The sequence below is a fragment of the Triturus cristatus genome, chromosome 2_1 (genome assembly GCF_964204655.1).
Source record: "Triturus cristatus chromosome 2_1, aTriCri1.1, whole genome shotgun sequence".
Classification (NCBI taxonomy): domain Eukaryota; kingdom Metazoa; phylum Chordata; class Amphibia; order Caudata; family Salamandridae; genus Triturus; species Triturus cristatus.
The window spans coordinates 825,472,088-825,498,256 of record NC_140581.1 but is presented as its reverse complement, the minus strand read 5'-3'; the positions used below and the strand labels follow the sequence as shown (position 1 = coordinate 825,498,256).

The following is a 26,169-nucleotide window of genomic DNA, read 5'->3' as shown; positions in this document are numbered from 1 at the left end:
AGGTAGAAGTCTAGTATATTTGTAAAACAAAATTACATTTTTCATTCAACCAGCCAAACTGTTGGACAAGCATATCAACTGCAATGGAAAGTCTTGATGAAAGGATGCATCTGGTCAATGGCAAGTTTTTGAGGCCCAGTCAACAACAATGGTATGCTATGCTAGTATGGTATTTAATCTTTAACTTCCCTTATCCTCTTTACTGTTTGTGCATTATTGAATAGGTCAAGTTTTGCACCACTCCATTTTACATATTGATTTGTGCTAGAGACTAAGAATGGAGCAACCTGATGGGGAAATGATTCCAAAATATGTTATCATTTATGGCTTCAAACGTAAAGCAAAGCTGAAATACAGCTGGAAGAAATTGGTAATTACTGTCAGTGGTATATGCTGTGCATCCCGGAAGGAGAACAAGCCACCTGGTGTTAAAATTCTATGTGACGTGGTAAAATTACAGCTGGCAGTAAAAACACGTTTAAAGGAAATACAGGAACTAATGCCATTCTTGAATTTGGCAATCTGTCTGCCAAAATAGGCCCAGCCATGAGATGGTCTTGAAATGGGTAACAGCCACAATTGCTTGCAGCAGCTTCAAGCTTTGGCTATCTCCAGAAACTGAACATTCAGGTAATGATATGGATGCGTATTGGTCATTCTTTGGCTAAAGGTGTTTTTTGTTGTTGGACAGTCCCTTCTTTACCCAGGTGGTATTCCTTTCACAACCAGAACACCTTCTGGATGTCGTGCAGGCATTTTTTGACATGTCGGATGTCTGAAGCAGACAAGACATTTATGCAGATTTCTGTAACATTGGCATAAGTGAATCTTGATGCTGTTATCTTTGAGTAGAGCACGAAGATGCTTCATGTAGAGGGTGAAGATGGCTGGGCACTGTATAGAACCCCGGGGGATTACGGAGGAAATATGGATCTCTTCCAGACCAATTGGTACCCATTTGAAAAAGCTGGCATTGGTGGGAAAGATAGGAGGAGAACCAGTAAATACGAGGGAATACCACCGAGACTTAAGGGTGCATTCGAGGGTGGTATTATAGGCTGTGTCAAAAGTTGCTGAGAGGTTCAGCAATATCAGGAGGTGGGCCATCTCCACATGTGTTCAGGACAGTATCATCTACAATGTATAATGTAGCGGTCTCTGTGCTGCAGCATTATCTGAAGCTAGGCTGGCTATCATTTATGTGATCTTGGAGTTGAACACAGAATGCTTTTTTGATGATCTTGCCAATGAATTGTAGGTGATCGGTAATGTCATCATGGACTAATGTAGGAGTGGAAGGATCTTGTCTGTCTTGGGATCTAGTTGGAAGATGCCTGAGTGAGACATGCATTGAAAATGGCGAATAGGGTTGGGAGAGCATCCCCAGAGAGAGTTTTGGTGAAGAGCAAGGTTAACATCATCTTCATAAGAACTGTCTTTGAGAGATTGAGTATGTTGGCACAATATGCAAGAGATAAGACTTTGAAAGATGACCATTGCAGGATTTTACAGGAAGGGGTGGGCTTAACAGATGAAGCTGGCATGGTGTGCCGACGTGTTGTCAGATTTGCATTGTTTCACTGAAGAAAAGGTTAATGGCATTGCATTTTTCAGATGGAGTAGGAGATAGGTAGGCTTGGCAGGGTGTTGATACAGTGTTTGATTGTATTGAAACCCATTCTGCTTATGTTGGTGGCCTTATTGATGGTTTCGATATAGTACTTTACTTTGGCTGTGATGAGTTGTCTGTGTACTGCGTGAAGGTACTTCAGTACATTAGGTCATTGGGAGTTCTGTTTTTCTTCCATTATTTTCCTGTTCATGGATGTATCTTGCATTGGCATCAAGGTGTTTTAAGTACCAGGATGCTGAAGGCTTTACCTTGCGCTTGCATGTTTTAATTGGGGCTCGTATGTTTACATAGTTTTCAAAAATATGGTTGAAGTTGTTTATAAGGATGTTGGCATCAGACATGGAGTTGACAGAGTGAGAGGGGAGTTAAAGCATGAGGTGTCTATGGAGAAGTCTTTGAAGTACCTAAAGCCTTGTTCTTCTTCTTTGAGTTGACCTTCGTTTGTTGGAAATGGTGGTGAGCAGGGATAATAAGGATGGCAAAGTGGTTGGTCCGGTCCAAGGTTGTGGGTGTTTTGCATTAGATTATGGTCATGTTGAAAAAAGAATGTAGAAGATGTGGCCTTTGTGGTCTGATGGTTGCGTGACATACTGTACCACGCTGAGTGTGCTGATGAGGTTGAGGAGGGTGTCTCTTGCATTTTTCAGCTTGTATTGTCTATGGGGTTGAAGCCACACAAGAGGGTTGTATCGGTATATCATACGGACAAGGTGGGAAAGAAATCTGAGAATTCATCAATTAAGTCTTTCTCCGGCTTTTGAGGCCTGTAGAACCCAGATATAAACCAAGGTGGTGGCAAAACTAGTGAGGAAAATAACAGGTTTACAGCACAGAAGGTCCATGACCATCATATTCCCTGAACTCACTAATACAATATAAAATAAGCATAGAAATTCTTCCTGGATGTGAAAACCAAAATGTGGTTTGACCTGGTGAAGTGGCTAATTCTCTTTGAGATGCTGTGCAGGTGGAAGAGAGGAAATATACTGTTTCTCTTGTAGCTTTGTTACACTGAAAACCAGTGGATAAGGCAGGTTTGCTGCCTTGGTCTCTCCTTTGATTTTCAATGACCCATGAATTCTTTGGTAGCATGAATTTGGGAGCATCAGATATACAAGTGTACATTCAGAAGCCAGTTTTCTATCTTTAGACAGATGAGATACTGTGACATTTTTCTACACAAGCCAATTCTCACAGATCCAGACATTTGGCTGACCCGTAGTTTGCATAACTTCCCGCTTCTCCTACATCTACAGCTTGATGCAGTTTCTACTTCCAACCTTACAGTGTACTCTTGTAACAGTTGGACCTGAAAAGGTAGAGCGGCACGAAAATCCTGATTTACTTGTGAACACGAAGAACACTGCAACCTACAAGTTCTTAACATAGTATTGGTGGCAAAATAAGGTTTTTTTATAGAAAAAAATCTTTGCACATCGCTAGTACACATTAAATGCCAGGAAAGAAATCATTATGTCACATTGACTGAGTGGGATTTATGGCTTCCATGTAAAGACTCAATTTGCTGGTTCTCATTGCTCAACACAGTATGAAACGTAGCTGAGCTGCTATTAAAATGAATGAGTATATTAGTCAGTGCCTCTGTTAATATCTGCAACTGCCGCTTTGCCTTCTTGCCACAGTCATTCATCCTTCCCTTTTTCGAATATATCTTTGTTGAAATTTACAGTAAAAGTGCCATGGTACTTCAGGCATATATAGTGCAATCAATAATAAGTGTGTGAGTCAAATCTCAAAGAACATTATTAAGCCACATGATCCAGTAAAGCTAATCTGCACCACCCAGGAACAACATTCAGAGAAGGGGGCTCTATGCTAAACGCCCACACATGAAGATTCAGGATATTATCTGAGTATATCATGGCTGGGGAAGACAGATGATGTATGGGAAAACAATTATGATGGAGTGGGAATAGAGGGTATGAGGGAAAGGGGAATAAAGGTTTGGTGTCATCTAACAGGCCTAAACCATGCTAGTAGTACTAATTAATAATCTATATACTTAGAGGTACGCCATCAGAGAAGTGGGGGAGGGTTCCATATGTAATCACCCTAGTTGACTGCCAGAATATTTCAGAAAACCTTATTGTCTACCATAAACATAATTTACTAAATATCGTTTACAAACAAATTGCCCGACTGTGTGTAAACTTTCTATTATTAACTCTAATAGTTGATATTGGGGAATAAATATTTTTGATGCAGTATTTATGTCAGATGATATTCTCACTACAATATGTTGATGGCATACCATTACCAAATGTGCAGGAATCATCAATGATCTTGGACATACCGAAGAGTGCCTTGGATGGGGTGGAAGTAGGTATATTGTTCCTACCAAGTTATCATGCATCGGGAAAGATGGTTTTCTAGACTAAATCAAGTCAGCCAACCCAAGTAAGCGCTGAATTTAGTTTGAGTACACATGCAGCAGTGGTGGGTTTGTGAATCAAGAGTCAATAACATCAGCATAAGAAGAGATGACCACCATCCCACTGACACCCGATACAGAAGAATAGAGTTAACGTGGTGTCATCAGTCTTAAGTCCAATCTGTTACAATAGGGCCACAAATACAGTAAAAAATGTCTAGCTGGTCATTGACTTTATATATGATTCATTTACAATGAGCTATATGCGAGAGTTCCATGATCCATTCTTTTGTGGTGGGTACTGTCCTTTGTCGCTAAGGGTGCAGGATACATATCCTATGCTGCAGCCAGGGATATGGCCACCCATCTGTGTAAGGAAAGACTGCTAGCGTCTGTCAAATCATGTAATATTGTAAGGTGTACAGAAGGGAGGATGTCTAGTCTACTGGTGTGGGATAATTTCTGCCATGTAAAGCTACAGCACAACTGCAATTTGGACAACTCCAAAGAATTTTGAGTAAGTCACAGCACTCCTGGGAGTACCTCCAGCACTTGGGGTGGTGAATCAATTCTGCTTTATTTAGTTATTTATATTTACTTCTCTGACATACTTAATATCTGTAAACAGGATGATTTGCCAAACCAAACAGAAGGTACATTCAGAAGGTCTAAAAAATTATTTGTTATATAGGATAGAGACTACCCCACTGTATGAGTCCTGATCTCAAGGTACTTCAAGGTGGTGGATTCCTAAAACTCAGCAGGCAATGGCTGGAGCAGCTTTTCCAACAATGTTATAGAAGGCGATATGGCCCGGTATCTGTGATGTTCAGTAAGTATTCAGTATGCATTGAGTGGATATCCCGGGGAGTTCATCTCATCAACAAACAAGTAGGGAGGTCCCCTGGGATGAACCAGTTTACCATCACAGTGGGGAGTTGCCTAACAGTAGACATATAGTCTGTCCGAATGGTGTAAAGTGTTGCAGAATCACACTCACTTTAGTGCCCTCTTTAGAGTGACCCAGTATTGGATGCAAGTATCACACCTGATAAAATCCAGCACTATGTTGTTCAGTATTTACAGGATGCGATTATTAGGCCTGGCCAGAGTTTGCGGAGTACTTCTACGCAGAAGTCTGCGAAGTGCCCTAAAAACTCTGTCGCGCTATGTGAAGTTCCGCAAATGGCAGAGTGCAGTACGTTGCGCTACTTGCGCTGATTCTTAGAGCCAAGAGTTTGTCCCATACTGTGAAATCAGTTCAAAAGACACTATACATCGCGTCATAGGGTGCTGTATCTTTCTGCCGCTTAAGTAGTTATTCCACTCAAGACGCAGCTTCCTCAGCGGCAGATTTCTCAATGCGAGCAGTCATGACCTACCGGCTGAGTTGAGAAATCTCCCTTGGAGAAGGTCTGGCAATTTTAACTGCTTGTGCTCGCCAACTTGACGTTAACGAGCCACGCAAGACAAAACACTCTGCTCCTCGTTGCTTTGCAGAGTTTTTGGGAAAACCCCGCAGAGCGGGCAAAACTCTGCAAACTTCACAGGCAGAGAGGAATTCTTTGCCCACCCCAAGCGACAATAATCGCTTAATACAACTTTTGTCCATGTTGGACTTCCTGGGAGTTTAGAAAATGTGCCTACACTCAACCTGGTCAAATGCCTTCTCTGTGTCTAGGGAGGCAGCTCAGGGCTCTTTCAGGGAGTCCCTGCTTTGCCTTAAGAGATGTGCTAAGGTCTGCGTTGATTGCTAGATGATCAACCAGTTACAAACCCAATCTCCACCTCATGTATTAAAGACAGTATCACCCTGCACAGTTTCGTTACTAATGTCTTGGCGAGCTGCTTAACGTCCATTTTTATCAAAACAATGGGGAGGTATCTGGATCACTCTAGGAGGTCTTTTCCAGCTTTAGAGGAACCAGATATAATGCTTTCATGTATAATTTGGGCACGGCCCCCTAAGGACTTGGTGCCCTTGAATGCTGCATGTCAAAAGCAATTGTTATCTTAAGGTAGTACTGAAGACAGGCATAGATTTGCTTTAACCTTCCTTATAACTGTCATTAATGAGCAGTCGGAGGCTGATAGACGGGTCACATTTAATGGACTTGAAGAAGCCTACTTTAAAAGCATGCTGCCAGAAATATCTTGTCAGAACTCGATATGTACCTAATCAGGTGTATGGTGACGATGTTACCGTGTTAATACTACTTGAGTGGCATCCATCATCTGTTTATGGGTGTGACTTGCGCTGGGACACAGACACCACAAGTTATTATGACATGCACGTTTTCATTGAGAACAAATAAGTTTAAATAAAGTAAAAAACATTGAAAGAGTGCAGTGTAACTCCTGACAGCCATCGAGTTTGGGGAATGCTGGAACCAGAGCTGAGTGTTATGGTTATCATAGAGAAATCAGAGGATGGGAATTCGTGGCAACGGAGGAGTCACTGCAAGGATGGGGAAAGCCAGAGCAGATGTGACCGGCCCATGCACAGGCAGCCATCTGGTACTAGCGGAGGACAGAGAAAACTGGACAAAGTGGCACCTGAAGTGGCAGCTTTGGCATGATGAGGAGGTAGGAATGCTGGAGAAACAGACAGGGACCAGGAGGCAAATGCCGGCCAACAGTGACAGTGCTGAAAAACTCTATACAGCACTTGGGCTCAGCTGTGGGATTCTGTGTCTTAGGACAGGCTTCACCTCAAGAGTTACCCTCAGTGTGATGACTGTTGCCACCACTGTAGGAGAACCCACTATTACACGCCTCCCGCCAACCCTACCACCTTACTGAAGGGATAGCTTTTCAGCGAATGGAATTCATATGAAAATACTGAGTGCTCTCAACCAGGGTAGCTACAAATTCTACACCAAACCCTGAGATAGTGCAATCGAGGGTAAGAAATACAGGTCATGAGCCATGGCAGGCATTCATCCCACTGTGTGTTGCTTTCGATTGCTGTCTGAACTCGCCCGTAGGGGGCACTGACCCTACGTATCCTAAATAAAGAAACATTTCTAAAAATGATACAAAGTTGTATACTTGTAATCTTTTCTTACTTAGCACATACCTTGACAACAGATAATATGTTGCAATTGACGAGGCCCTGCGGTTGAAAGAAAAGGAAAACAGCTTCTATAAGAAACAATGATGGCAAACAATAATAGCGATATGCAAAGTATATTTAGAATACCCAAAACTATTCAGCTGGCACGGTATTCTTGTAGGTGAGGTTGTAGGATAGATGTTTTCAAAGTAAATAAACTATCAAATAGGTTTTACCGTGTAGTTTTGACATCCATCGAGAAAACGGGAAGGTTCAGCATTGGGAAGCATTCCAACGTTGTTAACTGAAAGAAGATTAAGATTACAAAAATAGTTTGAGCAATAAGTATTAGATATTGCACATACCCAGCAAGCCTTACTGCTTGACATGCTTTTTTTTTTTTTTAAATAAAACTTTTTATTGGTATTTACCAGTTACAAACATGAAGAAACATCAGGAATCCAACGTCATCACACAATGTCAAGACAGCATTGAGTTTCACATATCTTACACAGGTTGTTCCTCCTCCTCCTCCACCATAAACCAAATATTAATGATATGGGTTCCTAGCTATTAGACCACAGCATTGTGTCCACCCCAAATCTTCCACTGTTTTAGGGATATCCTCTTGCTTCATATATGATCACCTCAAGCAGTCTACATTCATCAAATTCATTCTTCCATTTCGCAATGCTTTGGGCCTCAAGTTTCCTCCAGTTCTGAGAGGTGTCCTGCATGGCCAGAACTCAACTCAAGCCTAAGGATGCCTTCTGATAGCTAGTCAGTCCGGCATTATACAGGATAGTCAATCAAGCTATTTGTGGATCAACCCATTACTTCTGCAAACACTTTCTCGACTGCTTCCCAGGACCACTCTAAAGTCGGTCAGGTCAGACTGTTGAAAGTGAAGACTCCCAATGCATATGCCATAACGTAAAACTTATACATCAGATTCAGTGTAGGTAGTGAAATTCTACAAGTCAATATTCTGCTGCTATGGAAATCGATCTAGGCACCATTAGTGCCTCGTACCACTTTGTTTAGTCAAAATGGATCTATACCTTTGCCCCGGGTTTGTCTAAGGATAAGAAAAGTGTCAGGCGGGTTTTTGAGAAATGATTTACAAACTCTGCAAATCTCTTTCATTTTGCCCCATCTCTTTTAAGGTGGGTTCGATCTACCTCAAGTGGATTGAAATTGGTAAATCTGCCAATCAGGTCAATGTAGGGGGATAATGTGTGTCGGAATTACAAATATTTATAAGTGTGCGCCTGGGGTATTGTAAATTCTACTTGAAACTCTGCAAAGGATTTGAATGTGGATTGGGTAATCACCGCTCCCCAAAATGGGTGTCCCCAATCTGTTCCAGAGACCACAATCTAGTAGAGTAGTCATCTGGGGTAAATGTGAACTCCCATAGAGAAATTTGTGTGATCAGTTCCCTTGTCACTTCATTTGTTTCATTGTGTTTTAAATATATTTTGCAGAATGGGGATCTGCTGTAGGACTTCCTCCATGTTGGAAGTGTAATGGTCAGAGTTCGGTCCATTGCAGCATTGTGATTGACTGGGACGCCGACCAGCTAGGTGCCTATGGGGAGGCCATTTTCTCCATGTAGGCTGCATACAGACTACCTGGAGAAAAGGAAGAATGTGCATGACTGGTTTGGTCGGCTCTAGAGGGCTGACCAAACAGTGACCTCCCTCAGCAGAGGACAAGCCACTCTTCCCCTTTCCTAGACCAGACCCACCCACCCGCCAGCCCCCAACCAAACACTTCTGCTTTCTCGCAGTGCGAGAAGCAGAAACATAAAATGGTAGTTTTACCATTTTATGTTTCTGCTTCTCACACTGCAAGAAAGCAGTGGAGCGACGCTCCTCCGCCCTAGTGGAGGAGCCGCCCCTGCTGTAATTGGAAAGAACATCTGTCACCCTAACCCCACTTCTTATGGCAATTTGAAAGGCTTCACTATAAATACTCTGGGATCTTATGTTGCCACAGGAAAGAGCGCATCGAGAAAATCATTCAGTAGAAAAAAAAGAGGGAGACTAAAAGAGTAATTCTGCACAATAGAAAGGGTCCTGCGAAATTTCACCATCTTAATGACCACTATTCTGACTGTCAGGATAAGAGGGTGTGCATTCCAGTATTGGAAGCCTCTCTTTGGCCTAATCATCAAATTAACAATTTTGTGTATCCATGTTGCTGATTCTCTTCATGCTGTACCTAGGTTCAAACTTGTTGAGGACCCATTCCACCTGAGGGAGCAACTGGCTAAGGTGTACTATATATATATCAACAGGTCATCAGTGTATAGTGCTGCTTTGTTTGTACTCGAACTCGGTATGTTGGCCTGTATACCAGCTAGTTCACAGTGCAACTAGAAACTCCTCTTGCTAGGGAGAGAATAGTTTTTGGCAACTATCGAACATGATAACTAGGGGTGGGCGGAATTTGCGAAAGCGACTTTCGCAAATTATCGTGAAAATGTCAAAAATCTCCGCAAACACGCGGAAGTATCGCGAAGATGCGGAAGTTTTTTTCCCGCCCGTTCGCGGTATTTTCTGCGTGGTCGCGGCTCCCCAACTTACCCATGCGGTTGCTCGCGGGCGCGGCCATCTTGTTTTCACTCTTCTCGCGGTGCATGATCGCGAGAAGAAAGACGTGATCGCGGGACGCATGATGGTACTGCGGGCACGAACTGTCGCGAGACAGCGCAAATGGCTACCAACAATCCAACATCTCGTGGAGAACGCGACCGGATCGGGAAAACTTGTCGGCGAACGCGGGGATTCAGGGGATTCAGGTAAGGCGCGCGCGCGAGAATGTATTATTTTACAGCGTGAGCAAGAACCAAATTATCGCTAAGCTGCGGAATGCGGAAATTGTGACATTTTTGCGCGCTCCACGGAACGCGAAAATGTCAAATTATCGCAATTTCCGAAAAACGGAAATTTAGCCCAGGCCTAATGATAACCCTGATCCCTCAGGAGCGTGGAAACAGTTTACGACTTTTTGCCCCAGTCACTCGTGTTCACTTAGTCTTAGAGAGATGCACAGAATAATCAGTATGGACATTTTTCAATAAGCATTTATTGAACAGTCGTTATTCTAGTGTAAATTAGGTGTGCTGAAACAACCATTAGAAAGTAACAGATATAAATGATTAGAAGCACTAAGAAAGTAAAAAGATATTAGATTTCTATCATTTTGCTATAATCATGAATACAGGCAAGTATATAAAATGCATGATAATCAAATGCGTACTCCTACGATGCTACCGTAACTAGATGTACCTAAATGTAGCTGGCATGTATGTATGTGTTAAGCCAAGAATCCCTCTAGGATAAACTCAACCCCATTATCTGAAGTGAGAGACTGTGGGACCCGGTCTTGGTCTCGAGTTGGACACCCCGCAAGGGATGTTAGCCCACGGCGAGCTGGAATATCTGCATGCAGGAACCTCAGCATCTCGCGTCAGTGTGTCAGCAGGTAAATCCTGATCTCCTCCGTTTGTCTCAGCAGGATGTGATGTTCGTGTACCCAAAGGTCTCCCGGGTGCTCTACCTTGCTGTGCTACTTGTCGGACTTACGATAACATCGGGAATGAACTTCATACATAGTTATTATACAGGAGATGGTAGTCCTGCTGTGCTTCCAAGAATCCTCATGCATAATGTGTGAGGCTTTTACCAGGGAAAATCCTGCGTTCTGTGTGCAGTGTTGTTTCTAGGTTAAAGGTCAGTCCCTAAGAACCGTAATGTATGTAACGTAGGGAAGAATATAGGTGTTACCTGAGCCCATATTGTGGTACCCATATGGAATATAACATAAGCTCTATTGCCGATTGGTCCAATAGATCATACGTGTGGGTCTGGCAATCGGCAACTAGCTCAATATCAGTTGTATGGACAAAGAAATAGCCTCTACGAGAGAAAGATCTATGCGCCCGGAAAAGAGGGTGTATTGTTGCAATGCAGGTTGGTAATGGTACCATGTATCACAAAGGCCATATGAGGATAGAAAGGCCACTTAAGGCCTGGATTTTCCATTGACTGTAGGGGGAGGGGCTGTCTATTGACGGAGCTGTCAGTCAACCCATTGAAATCTCTCCCAATTTGTGTAAGGCTGGAGGAGGTCCAACAAGGTGGTTCTAAGTAGACATAGGAAGGTTGTGGACATAGAAGGTGGAGCATATACATTCAAGAGTGCCACTGTCGACCCATGCTGTACACCTGATAATATGAACATAACAGCCCGGATTATCGAGTCAAGGACATGACAACTGCAAGAGGAATTCGTTTTTAACAGGGTAGCTCTTCCCCTTGAACCCCAGCGAAGCCTGGATGATATACTGAAGGATATCTTATATCTAGCTAGGAAATAGCTTTTGTTTCCGACTAGGTGTGTGCCCTGAAGCAGCAAAACCTTTGGGTTGTATTGTTCAGAAGGCCATTATCATTTCTCAAGAGGCACCCAAAGTGGATGGGGTTATGTACCTGTGATATGTTGTTCATGCTGGACTGTAAGCAAATCAGGGTGAAATCATTGTCGGAACATTGATATAGGCTTGAATTCCTAGACCTCACCAACTGCGATTCAAACCCACTGATATAGAAAGTATCTAAGTGCAGATTCCTCTCCCAGGATGTCATCTTTTAACCTTAGTTGAAGAACAATAGAAAGTTCAACTTAAGCGTGGTGTGTGTATTTTTCTCTTATAATCAATATTAATTGATAATCAAGTAGGATTTTAGAGAGCCACTACTGGCATTTATCAGATGTCTATACATTGGGGAGGTGCTGCTGCAGCAGGAGCATGGAGGGGCCAGTCTCCAGCATGTTTTGCTCCCTGCCATATGTCACTTCACATTATAGTTCATGAGCATGATTATGAATCAAGTGTGACTCCCCACTAAATGGGGAGGAGCAGGATAAAGTCTCCATTTATATCTCTGCATGAGGCTCAGTCCTGGCTGGAGATGTCATTTGGTCTTCTGTACTAATGTCTGTTGGCCGGCTGAGGGACTTAATGAACTGCCTGGGCTCAATGTATAGGAATGCATTGCTCCATTCAAATAATGGATCTCTGACCATTTGACTGTGCATGTTGTATTTGAGGTCCTCAAATGTTTTCCTTTGTTGCTGTATCTGTCTTGTCTAGTCTGGTAAGATTTTAATGTGGTGTGATTGATACTGTACTGTGTCTAAGTTCTGTACCATTTTGAGAATTTCATCTATAGCTTTGTATTTTAGGATTCAGGCCGTTATGGCTCTGTGTGCCACTCCTGGTGGTAGTTTCTGAAAGTGGGTTCTGCACTATGAAGCATTGCAACAGTCTGTCAGGTTGTATGATTCCCTTCAGCCAGTTTTACCAGAACATTTCTGGGTGAGCACCCATTGTCACCTCGGGCATTCCCAGAAATTAAGTGTTTTTTCTCGCTCAGCCTTCTGCATCTTTTACTTTTTCTGTTAATACACTGGCAGTTGCATTCAATTGGATGACAGCCTGCTGTGCCCAGACATCATCTACAAACTCTGAGTTCTCACCCTCAGTTTCGGATACCCAGTTGAATGAATGCCAGAGGTCTTGATGCAGCATGTTGACATCCCAGCAAACTTTTTCTATATTTCTTCCACGGCATGTCTAAATGCTTTAATGGCTTAGAGGATTACATCTGTAGATGTTAGCAGGTGCACTTGGGAGAGTGCAGGTGGTGGCTGCGTGGGACCTCTTTTATATGAATCACTGAGTGTGTGGCATTATGTGCAAATGTATCTGTTCTTCCTAGGTTAGGATGTGGTTTGTCTTTCACAATAACGATATGTCCCTTACTGCTTTTATACCTATTAGGGGATGCTAGCTTCTCTGTGGCACCATGTTTTTGGGTTTACGTCCGAGCTTTATATTTAGCCCTTTTGTGAACTTCCTCCTACCATCCAATTTGGATGGTAAAAATGTTTTTATGCTCCCCCCACCATAGGAGAAGCCTCCCATGGCGAGGGAAGCATCACTTTTTTTCTTTACAACAAGAAAACCCAGTTTCAGGATTTCCCTTGTGACTGACAGCTTGCTAGGTGGTCATTTATAAATTTGGCGAATGGAGTAGCCATGCCCTGGTGGATGTAAAGATGTCCTCCAGGCCAATGGTGGCTACTCTTAAATCCGTGTAGGAAAGTGGAAAATCGTGTGGTATGGTAGCGAGAACTTACCGTGTAATATTATCACAATGCCTCAAAGATGATTCTTAGATTCAATAACAATAATCCTTTGCTCAGTACTGGTACGGTGGCAAAGAGCAGTCTGGCATTACTGGAGAAACATGTGTTACAGTACCATTATGGTTCACAAGTAATTGAGGCAATTCAAAAGAAATACGACACCAATTCATAAAAATAGAGTGTTTTTTATATAAATATAGACACCAAAATAAACTTTGTGTTATACATAAAACCAGAGTTGTGAATTATTGGAGTTCAAAAATAGATGCACTTTAAGTCAAACGGGTTCCATTTAAATGAACGGGGGAAAACACAAGAAACACTCGGTCACTTGCAGGGTGAGTTCAAACAAACCCTCTTCTGAGTAAGGTAATGAGGTTCCCTAGAGCAAGACTCAACAGCTTTGTTACCTTGCCCAGGGTGTCGGGTTCAGAGGTGACTTGGCTGTCCTTGGTACTCAACCCACATAGAGTAGAGGTCTTTGGGGTCCTAGGACCCGGGTTCAACAGCTGGATTTCTTCTACCATGCTGGCAGCTGTCAATCACTGGGGCAGGTCACGCCAAAGATGCTTTGCTAAACCTTCGACTAATCCAACTTCAGGATGGAGGAACATAGCAGCGAGGTCATTGATGACCTCGGTGGCTATCGCTGTGAACTGCTCTCAGGCTGGAAATGTCATTCAAGGAGTTAATCACCCAACTGGCCATCACCAAGCCTTGAATGCTGCAAATGTAGTCTACGTTTACTTTGGTGGCTGGAGGGTGACAGGAGTCAAGTAGCAGCTTGAAACCCAGCGAAAGCTTGGCTACCACTCCAGGCTTGCAGGATACCACTGCTTCTTAGGCACACTCTCGACAGGCCCAATGGATTGCAAATCTTGTCACACAGCACGTTGATTTTCCTGCAGCTTGCAGGGGGCTGGGCCCACCAATCCTTGGGAGTCTGCTTCGTTTTCTGGCATACAGTGGAGCGCCTCTTGCTGGGAGCAACTAGCTTTCACCATGGACATACGTTGGACACATGGTTCCAGTATATGGTCTCTTTAGGGCACTTAAGTTTCCTATCTTCGCACTGCGGCAGAGTCCAAGGTCCTGTTGTCGGTGACGGCGTATCTTTGTGCCTTTTCTCAGATTCAAAGTCAGAATTGAGGTCTTGATGTTAGGGAGCCCCTTAAATCCTAGTACAGGGAGCGTTAAGGGCATGAGGGGAAAGTGGCCAATGGACTCCTGGTCCCTGCGGCTAACCCGCCACAGTAGTGACAACATCTTGTGGGTGTATGCCACTTTTCTACCCAGAGTCCTCTAACCTAGGGTCTTCCAACATGGCACAACCCTTCCTTGGCTGTACAGACCTCCTAGCCCAACCTAAAGGTGTGGCTAGCCTTTTAGAGGTGTATCCTCCTGCATAACTGATTTTGGGCTGGACAGGGTGGGAAGGGCTTTGTCCTCAAGTGGGGGACAAGTACTCTTGCATATCAAGGGTGGTGAGCCTTTGAGGCTCACCAACTTGATAGCTGTAAACACTGGGAGGTGTGACCTCCTTCCTGCCCGGTCCTTTGTCTCCATCCTCGGGAAGTGCTAGCACATCCCACAGGAAGGGCAGACTCTAGACTTGGAGGCAAACAGCTCAAGGCGCCGCCAAGGCACTGGGTCACTGTATGCTACGGGGGCACCCACTCAGGGTGTTACCTTTGTGCAATGCCAGCTCACCCTTGAAACGAGAATTGTGTTGGGGTGAAAAAGCATGGTGTTTGACACCAAATACAAGACAATTGGGTCATTCCATTATGGAGCTTTCTATCTCGACTTTCTTCGGGAGCCAGCCCATGGTACTCTATTGACCGCCGGTCACTTACAGTAAAACCTTGCTTTACAGGGTTACTGTAGGGATATATATGTATAATCAAATATATCCACACATTTAATATAACACACTCTACCTACTGGGCTCAGGAGGACAACCTTAAGAGTGACTTACTTATATTAAGGCAGTGGTGTGGCTCCGCAGTACATGGTGTGCGCAGAGTCACTCTCGAGCATACAGGCTGCTTGTGCAGGGCTGCAATGGCAGATCTGTAGACACACTTTTACCCGGTTTTACATGGTGGCACAATATAGTGCTGCAGCCCTGGTGGCCTCTTTACCACCCTTGCCTTGGGTACCACTGGTACCATCTACTATGGACTTATAAGGGGGCAAAATACCTGGCCAATGGGGTGTACCAATTAACATCACCTATTAGGGTAAAGAGCATGGGCACTGGGGTCTAGATAGCAGATTCCAGTGCACCAACAGAGTAAAAAACCAGCATCTAGCAGTTCTAATGCTGGCAAATATTGTTGGACATCTGCAAAGAAGCCCAGTTTCTAACAATCAGGTCCTACGGCTTCTACTGGCCTACCCAGAGCAAGTCCTTTCCTGACTCCCCTATCATGGCTTAAATCAAGAGAGTCCACAGGGTTCTTGTAGTGTGTTAATACATCAATTTTCGATGTGGTTTCACGAAATGATATCTAAACTGTGTGGCATATAACTGATCTTCTATTATCATGTTGAGTTCTTCCTCTCTATTCCCCCGCCAGGGCATAAGTTGAGTTTGCAGTTCTTCCATTCTGAGAATTTCTTTGCCAAAGCCTATCTTGGGCATTACAGGTAATGCGAGACTTGTACAAGGAAAAATAGTTTGTTAGGATTGCTACACTGAATACCCTGGTGAGAATACATTCTGTGAGACGCTTTTTAAGCACCCTTGTGAAACACTCTAAGCACGACTCATTCCATAAACGAAAATGGAGCTTGCTTTCCATGAGTTTAGAACTGCAATGTTACTATAGAGAGCTAGAGATAAAAAGTGAACACTTGTGGAAAAATAATTACAGAAAATACATTTCCTAATCCATGCAATACATAGTTATCAGTAGGATAGCATTTATGTATTTATATGGGCCATAAGCTTCTTAATAAAAATAGAGAACATGAGATAGAAAATACCGGTACCTTAATGAGGTGTGGATAACATGTATAGATAATTAGTCAGTCTGGGAGGGGTAGAAGATTGTTACTTGAATATTCATGGGGATTGTCTCCTGTAAGAAGCAATCATTGAAATATCAGATACTTTCTGTCAGTTGGGACTCGTGGGGTTTCAAGACACAAACGCTAATCGTGATCACCATTTTAGTGCCATATATGTTTCTAACAGTGTACAACATCACAGTGATATGGAAAAAATAAGGGCTCCGCACGGGCTCCATGTAGAATACAGTGTTGGTTAGGACATCACGCTGAACTAGCATGCCATGATGGATCAACCTGAAACATACTCAAACCTATCAGTCTGATGCCTGAGTAAAGAAGGGGTGCTAAATTACTCACTGACCTACGAAGATTTGGTGCTCTTTTGAAAGTTATTTTAAGTTCTGGAATTTTTATTATTTCTTTAAGACCTTGATATGGATGTTGTCAAATGAGATGGCACCAGTTTCTGACCTTAAAGAAGAACAGAGGAACTTAAGATTTCAAAGAAATAATTACACCAGAGCAAAATATGACCTTCACGAGAGCACCACATGTTCATAATTCATTATGACTCCCCAAATGAAAAGACATGTGTAAACAGAAACCATTCCAGTTTGACAAACCTAAGAGCTTTTACATTGATAATAATTGTAACATATGAAAATTAGATTGTAACAGCTCAAAGAATTCAACTATGGAGAATTAAAAAAATTACCAACTCAAAGCTGTTTTCAAGTGACCATATTGTTAATGCAATTTTATGCATGGTAGGAGTCTCACTGACCAACTAAAAAACAGGTTTAACGAGCGCTACTGCAATATACACAACAAGTAGACAAAGAAACTCCTTACAGAGCACTTAAACAAATGTTATGAACGCATGAACAATTAAAGCTGGAGGCATGAATCGTGCCTAGACCAAATCCAGTGCTGCAGCAACAAATGATGGATGGAATGCTGAATTAATTAAACATTCACCCCCCGTCAGGAGATCTGGGTTAAATCCATCGGTCTTTTGTCACTACGCCACCACAGTTTGGACCCAGTCATATGAAAATCAGTCTTGACCCTGTTGCTCATGGGAACAGTTCAGCCTGAACTGCAAAGCCAGGTCCTCCCTGGACTGGAAACAAGCATCCCAGGACCCGTTTTGGGGTAACACCCATCATGAGCCAGGTTAGCTTGAATCCAGTGGTACAGCAAGCAAGGGACCCACATCTTGGCATACCCTTCCACTTGGGGCAAAAGGTGCTGCAGCAACAAATGATGGATGGAATGCTGAATGAATCAAACAAATGCCCCCAGTCAAGAGATCTGGGTTAAATCCATTTTCTTTTGTCAATATACCACCCCAGTTTCGAGCCAGTCAAATGCAAATCAGTCTTGACCCTGTTCCTCATGGGAACAGCCCATCCCGAACTGCCAAGCCATGTCCTCCCAGGACCACAAACAAGCATCTCTGGACCGCAACCAAGCATCCTGGGACCGGTTTCGGGGTAACACCCCTCATCGGCTAGGCTAGCTTGAATCCAGTGGCACAATGAGCAAGGGACCCACATCTGGGCACACCCATCCCACTTGGGGCAGAAAGTGCTGCAATAACAAATGATGGACGGAATGCTGAATTAATCAAACATTCACCCCCGTCAAGAGATCTGGGTTAAATCTATTGTTATTTTGTCCCTACGCCACCCCAGTTTGAACCCAGCCATATGCAAATCAGTCTTGAGTCTGCTCCTCATGGGAACAGTCCAGCCTGAGCTGCCAAGCCGGAACCAGAAACAAGCATCCCAGGACCGGTTTCGGGGTAACACCCCTCATCAGCCAGGCTAGCTTGAATCCAAAGGCACAGTGGGCAAGGGACCCACGTCTGGGCATACCCATCCCACTAAGGGAGAAAGGTGTTGTGACAAAAAATGGACGGAATGCTGAAAGTATCAAACATTCACTCCCAGTCAAGAAATCTGGGTTTAGTCCATTATCATTCTTTAGCTCACTTCGCCAACTCAGTTCAGACTCAGCTATATGCAAATCAGTCTTGACCCTGTGCCTCATGGCATCAATCCAGCCCGAACTGCCAAGCCAGATCTTCCCTGAACCAGAGAGAAGCATCCTGGGACCAGTTTCGGGGTAACACCCCTCATCAGCCAGGCTAGCTTGAATCCAGTGACACAGCGAGCAAGGGACCCACGTTTGGGCATACCCATCCCACTTAGGGCAAAAAGTTCTGTGGCAACAAATGATGGATGGAATGCTGAATGAATCAAAGATTCACCCCCAATCAAGAGATTTGGGTTACATCCATTGTTCTTTTGTCACTACGCCACCCCAGTTTGGACCCAGCCATATGCAAATCAGTCTCGACCCTGTTCCTCATGGAAACAGTCGAGCCCAAACTGCCCATCCGGGTCCACCCTAGACTATAAACAAGCATCCCGGGACTGGTTTTCGGGTAACACCCCTCATCAGCCAGGCTAGCTTGAATCCAGTGGGACAGCGAGCAAGGGACCCACATCTGGAAATACCCATCCCACTTAGGGTGAAAAGTGCTGCGGCAACAAATGATGGACAAAATGCTGAATGAACCAAACATTCCCCCTCCCACCAGTCAAGAGATCTGGGTTGAAGCCATCATTCTTTTGCCACTACGGTATAATGATACTGAAGTAAGGCTACAATAAATGGAAAGGGCATGATTCATCAGTCACAGTATGGAGTGTCAAGTGCTGGTTGCATGACGGAACAACACAGGGAAATACTTTGCATGCCTATACAACATACTTTTTTACCCCACATTTTTTTTAGAAGACATATGCTTTTACAATGCATGCCATTACCATGCATTGTTTATATATAATTTTATATATAAAATATTTGTGGAGGGAGACCCCCTGACACCCTCCAACTTACCTTAAATGTGTGGTAAAGGCATGCATTATAAAGCCATATACATGGTAAAAACATGTGTAGTGAAAAATGAGTGGTAATGGCACAATGTGGTAAAAGCCTTCTTGTAAAGGCTGTTACCTGTCAAGGGCTCAAATGGACTATGAATCCCTAAGTGGAAAGAGGAGGGTATAGACCAGGCTTCTCCAACGAGTAACTTGTGAGCTACTGCTAGCTCCCCAGGACATATAAATAGCTCTCCTGTGTGTGAAGTCCAACATTCTAAATTAGAAACTTCTGTTTGTGTGATTTAACATGTGTATATAGCATCAATAAAGCCCAATTTCTGGACACACCGGCCAATACAGCTTCTCAGGTAAACTATCTATTAACCTCAGTGAGGGAAATTTAACTGCTTGGCTATTAGCTGCTAGCTCAGGAAAATACACTTAGCCCGACGCCATGAAGCACAGAGATTGTTCTCCACCGACCCAAAGGCTCAAAAAGTAGCCCTTCTGCAACATGAAAGGAGGTGGAGATGCAATTACCTGCTGGATGACAAGGCGATTTATTTAGCTGCATTAAAAGATTATAAAAAAACTACTTTGACCACAAAAGCTGCCTATTTCTCCCCGAAAACTTTAATCTCTAACAACAGGTCAAAAGAAATTTTCTCTATTGTTAATGAACTGTCTAATCCTGACAGATGGACAATAAAACCCACGCCTTCTCAAACTTTATGTGGCTCGTTGAACACCATTTTTATCGATAAAATCACGACAATTAAGGCTAGCATCCCCACATGCCCAATCCCTGAGGCATGTGCCACTATGCCAATAAACTCTTGTTCTCTTGAACAGTTTCCAAAAATAAGCAACCAGGTATTCCTGGAACTGCTGTCCAAAGTAAAATGAGGCTTTCCTAGGGACTGTTGCACACCACGTATTTTGAGCAAAGTTTTCCCTGCGCTTCCCGGACCAGCCCTATCCCTTCTAAACAAGCCACTATCTCAGGGCTGCGTTCCAGACACTTTCAAGGAGGCAGCTGTTGTCCCCCTCCTGAAGAAGCCAGGGGTGGATCCCCAAATCTTTGAGTAATTATCGCCCGATTTCATTGCTCCCATACCTGGCCAAGGTATTGGAAGCTCACGTGGCCAGATGCCTCTCTGCCTTATTGAAACAGTCGGAGTATCTTGATCCACATCAAGCAAGGTTCCGCCCATCACACTCCACAGAGGCCGTCATACTGACTGTATTGGACACTCTTCGGAAGGAGGTTGATAGGGGCTCCCCACAGGCTCTGGTGTTGCTGGATCTCTCCGTGCCCATTGACACGGTCCACCACGGGATATTGGTTGATCGTGTCAAAAACGCGGGAATATAGGGATCGGCCCTCAACTGGATCAGATCCTTACTGGAAAACTGCTCTCAGTCAGTCTGCACTGCCAAGTTTACCGCCCCAAAGTTGAAGACTACATGTGGAGTTCCGCAAGGCTCCTCATTATCGCCCCAATTGTTCAACCACTATCTCCTCCCTCTAATACACACCTTGAAGGAGAGGAAAGCTAGTACCTTCAACTATGCGGATGCCTTCCAACTAATGTTTTCAATTAGTGACTCTCCCGACTTGGTCAGGGATTTTCAATCTACTATACTGTTTATCCGTAGCTGGATGAATAGCAATCATTTGAAGCTCAATCCAGATAAGACTGAACTGGTCATAATAGGGGGATCAAGCAACCCCTTGGAGCCCACAATTTTGGCCTAACGAATTAGGACAACCTACCACCCCGTCCGTTTTTGCCAAAAGTCTGGGGGTAACAATCAACTGTGAGCTCAGAATGAGGACCCAAATTGACTCGGTAATTTCGACCTACTTCTACCAGTTGAGGAAAATAAGGAAAATCAGTAGATTCCTTACAGAGGAAGCCTTAATTCAGGTACTTCTAGCTATGGTTATGTCTCATATAGACAATTCCATATACTTTGGCATCCCTCTTTATTTTATTAAATGATTGCAACTGGTACAGAACCAGGCAGCAAGACCTAGGTGGCAACATGTCACCCCCCTCATGAGGAAGCTGCACTGGCTCCCAAATCCTCAGAGATGCACTTTCAAGGTATGCTGCCTTATCTTCAAATCATTGAACGGCAGGAGCCCTAAATTTGTGGATAACCTTATCCAAAGGCACATTCCAACGCGTAACCTGTGTTAGGCTCATAAGCATCTTCTATCTATCCCCTCCTTCAAATTGAAGCGCATGGGTGTTGCCAGATTTGCGGCATTAGCTCCCAGCTACTGGAATTCTCTGCCCTACGAAATTAGATCTTGCCCAGACCTCTTGAGCTTCAGGAAGCTCCTCAAGACTTGGCTGTTTAGACAAGCCTACGAGTAAGTACCCAGGGATCCGGCACTTCTTAGAGCAGTGCCATGAAACCAATTCGGTGTACGTGTGCTATACAAGAACTTGTTAACATAACATAACAAAACGTATATCAAAGTATAAAACGTGTGTTTGAGTAGAAAATGTGTGTACTTGCAGAACTCATAAGTTGAGATTTGGATAAATATGGTTAATTCATCAAAAGATAGTTGAAGTTGATATTTGAGTGATAAATAGAGTGGTATTGGAGGGACTCACTAATTTTAATACCTTGGTGCCAAGGCAAATGTAGCTACGTTTAGATTACGTGCAGTGCGGCATTCCACATTGATAAAGCATTTCTTACATTGCTGCTGGCAGCTGTGCTTGATGAACTGAGATGATCTCAGGTAATTTTGAGTATAGTGGCACTAATATAATCTTGTCTGTTGTGGTCATTATTACAATACTAATAATATTCTTGGAACATAAGGAGCTCTTACTACAGAAAAGGTTGGAGACGCCTGGCATAGAGATAGCAGCCGAGCACAATCACTCGTACCCATCTTGGGAGTCATCACCTGCAGTGCAATTTGCAGCCCTGCTCCTCAGCACCTGTTTTTGTACTCCCACATTACAGGAGCCCATAGAGCTGGCCACCTGTCTCGCTGTTGCCCTTTCACTGATGCTGCTGCTCTTCTGTTCTTCCATTTTGTACTTCTGCAGCTGTGGCTTGCTTCTCAACATTACCTCCTCGTCTGTCTTCCTGTCACAGTTCTCACAATATAAACCGGGACTGTAAGATGCTAGCTCAGTTTATAGTGTCCACCTATGGTGATGCACTGTACACTAAGTCCAGGAAGCCCTCAGTAATAGTGTTTATGTCGCTGAAAACCAGAGCTCTCAAGGGGTAGCTGTGGAGAGCAGCTAATGCTTATTCAGAAAGGGTGTAAAGCAAGTGCACGTACCACTATAATCAGTCAGTAAAGAACCACACACAGTGAGTATAAAAATACTTTGTATTTATTAGTACACACTTGACACTAACTTGGTATATCTCCTGCCCGGAGATCTCAATTACACACAAGGAAAACTTTAGAAAGAGGTAAGTAGCATGGCAAGACACATAGGGCCCGACTGTCGTAGGTCCTTGAATGAAGAACAATAGAGTTCCAGGCTCCACCTACAGAAGAGTCTTCAGACAGTCTTTCTGGCGACAGGCAGTCAGATCTAGAAGTTGTTGTCTGGACGAATCTAAGGACCCACCCTCAGGGAGCCCTCAAGTAACCCTAAAAAGTGGAAGGACCTCTTCGATGGAGACCCATTTATCAGAGGGGGTCAGGAACGCTACTCAGCTGTCCTAGACAGTCAGATGCTCCCAGGGGCCAAGATCCAACATGGCCTAATCAAGTGACCACCTGGAGGAGCTTTGGGCATCTCCTTAGGGAGGAGCTGGACAGGGAGGTTGACACTCCCCTGTCCTTTGTGTGGTTTCGTGCCAAAGCGGGAGCCAAGGGCTCCTGAGCTGGGGGAGGGTATCAGATGTGCTCTCCAATGCAGTCTGGTGGCTCTTGGAAGCGCCCCCACCCTACCTAATTCTTAAAGAGAGGTGGCTACACCTCCCCTTTGCAGGAAATCCTTTGGTCAGCTTCCCCTTACCGAGTTAAGCTCATTAGCAAGGGGCAGAAAACAGCCCAGTGTCGGCAGCAACACAGGCTAACAGGCAGACCCTGTAAGGTCCCACAGGTAGTAATTGGAGGGTCCTCTAAGGAGTCCATCAGTAAATGGTATCATGCAACTAACACTGGAATCGGTGTAGTTGCATGATGCTAACATATTTAATACCAAACATGACCAGGTTCGGACAACCATCATGTAGTTGAATATCTCAACTTTCCAGTGTCCAAAACATACTTTATAATGGCTATCCTGCACTTAAAAAGCACAGAGAATGTGGTTTGTTGTGGTACCTCTGCTCGTGCAGGGGTACCCATGACTGCCTTTTACAAAAGTAAAAGGCAGCTATGCTGTTTAACTTGCACTTAGTCTGCGTTCTGTTTTAAAAATAATTTTTTTATTAGTTTAAAAAAAAACATCAGATACCACCTTTCAATAACAGCATTTAGTCCATCCCATTGCTCTTTATAATAATATTGTATTTCTCAGCCATGTGTCTGTGCCCCCCCATTATTTCCTTTTTGAGTACTTTATCTATCAAAATTAAGACATTTGTTTTCTTGTTAATGCAAAAGGCCAACGAGGGAACTTACATAAGGCGTTTTAGGTGTGCAGCGGTATTTTACTTGCTTAGCAGATGTAGTGTGTTAATGTAATGAGCACAGCAATTGCTCTCACAAACATACACACATAACACACAGCCACAGGTATCCCCTTAAGAGCAATAACACACACATTTGAACACAGGTGCACATGACACATCCACAAACTCACAAACATACAATTAAAAAACATTCATATTCACAACACCAAAAGCTCAGAGCTCGGCCCTTTATGAGACCTACTGGCTTTGCCAATGATTGTTTCTATGTAGGATGTAACCCCAGCACACAATTGATCAGGTAGCCATCCACTCTCAACCCTGGGATCATAGCTAAAGATTCTGTGATCTTGCCCCAATATTGTGTGATATGAGAGTAATGGGGCGCCGATCCTGGTCCGGATTTCCTGGACGTCCACCATAATTGCAACCCATAAATAATTTGATGGATCTACAGACGGTAGGTGTCTCCGCCACCATATTGTATGCCTTTTCCGCCTGGCCGGCAATATGACCGGCGGAAAAGCGGCAGATGGTCTTTCCGTCCACCGCGGTACCCCTTGCCATACTAATATGGCGGGGGGTGAAACTGGAACATTTGGCGGGCGGATCGCCACCACCAGGCCAGCTGTGATGATCCGCTCAAGATCCTAATAGGCCCCTATGTTATTACCTAGAAAGTACAGCAGTAGTTACAGAAATTTAAAAAAAAAACAAATGTGAAAAAAATAAAAAAGGCACTGTGGTACACTATATTTGTGAATTCTAGTGTAAGACAGTGTAGTTTATATTGTTTTACATTTGTTTTGTTTTTTGTAAGTACTGCAGTATTTTGTGGGTAATACTGTGGTACTACGTAATTTAAAGAGAAATAAAAAGAAAAAATTTAAAATATTTTCAAAAACGTATATTTTTATAGTTTTGTAACTACCGCAATGTTTTTTAGGCAGAACTCTGTGCACCTTTTTTAAACAATTAAATATATTGTGTTCAAAATACACTGCAGTATTCTATATTTGGGAACTATAGTGTTATTGTACTGTGCTTTCAATTATTTTATCATTTTAAAAGAATTTTTTTAACTACTGTGGTAATTTTTAGGTAATACCACAATACTGTGTAAACATTAAAAAAATATATAAAGTAATAAAACTCCTACCTTTACACACATATAAAGTGACTCATCCCTACCTAGCCACTTATAATGTTACTTGCAAAGGCTGCCATTACCCAATCATAGACTGCCTTGTCATCAGCAGGTACCACGGTAAAAAGCTAAATTACTGCGGTACACCACGGCGAATTTATCACTAAGATTTTGTGCCTTCTAACTTTGAAAGTACTTAACCAAATTATATCTGCTACCAAAAAGTATCCTTTCTATACTATAATCCATATTCCTGCCAATTTTTATATTAATACAATAGCCTGTTTTGCCTCTATGACAGTGTAAAACCTCGATGGAAAATGCACTGGTAGAAAAACGTGTTTTGGGAACCCCCATTATTCTTTGCACTCCCTTAACAAATCACTGCGAAACTTTGCACCATCCGCTAATGTATAAAAAGGAATAGGTCTGCAAAGTTTCTTGGAGCTGCGTCAAACAGTGGCAATGTTTGTAGCGAGCAAAAATCTGAGAAATTCCTACCTCTGGGAATTCTAGCTATAAACTACAGAGTGATTACCACCACTCTGTAATTTGTGTATATATATATATATATATATATATATATATATATATATATATATATATATATATATATATATATATATATATATATTCACTTAAAAAAACATAGGTTTCACACACGTTATAGTTAGGAATTAGCATTTAAAAAACCTTGCAAATTCACTTAAAAAACCATAGGTTTCACACAGGTTATAGTTAGGTGGATATTTCTCTCGTAAAAAACCAATGAAATTCCCCCGTTATAGTTAGTTTAGATAACTATTACTCGTGCGCCCGCAATCCACTGCTGATGACGTCACATATTACATCACTCAAGACATGGTCAGTGGCATCACTCATGACATCACTGATGACATCATCCTTGTGATACAGTGGCGGTTGCGCGAGTTATAGTTATCTGAACTAACTATAACGGGGGAATTTCATTGGTTTTTTACTAGAGAAATATACACCTAACTATAACCTGTGTGAAACCTATGGTTATTTAAGTGAATTTGTACGGTTTTTTAAATGCTAAGTTATGTATTCCTTAATATATTTTTTTATTTTTATTTTTTTTACCGTGCGCGCACCGAGCGCACCCCGCGATTTACAAAAAAAAAAATGAAACGTTTTTTTCCCCCTGGGGGGTCC

At 43.1% G+C, this 26,169-nt stretch overlaps 1 protein-coding gene across 2 annotated transcripts in view; it reads right to left on the bottom strand.

Annotated features, from left to right (window-relative positions):
- The window catches only part of HSD17B3 (hydroxysteroid 17-beta dehydrogenase 3), a 1,137,655-nt gene that overhangs the window by 203,300 nt on the left and 908,186 nt on the right, over positions 1–26,169 (bottom strand). The window contains exons 5-6 of one of the 2 annotated variants that reach the window (XM_085632890.1): positions 7,317–7,384; positions 7,105–7,140 (exon numbers count right to left, since the gene is read on the bottom strand). In XM_085632890.1, coding sequence (XP_085489016.1) covers positions 7,105–7,140; positions 7,317–7,384 — 104 coding nt within the window. The remainder of the gene's footprint in view (positions 1–7,104; positions 7,141–7,316; positions 7,385–26,169) is intronic. The other variant, XM_085632892.1, reaches the window with a different exon arrangement.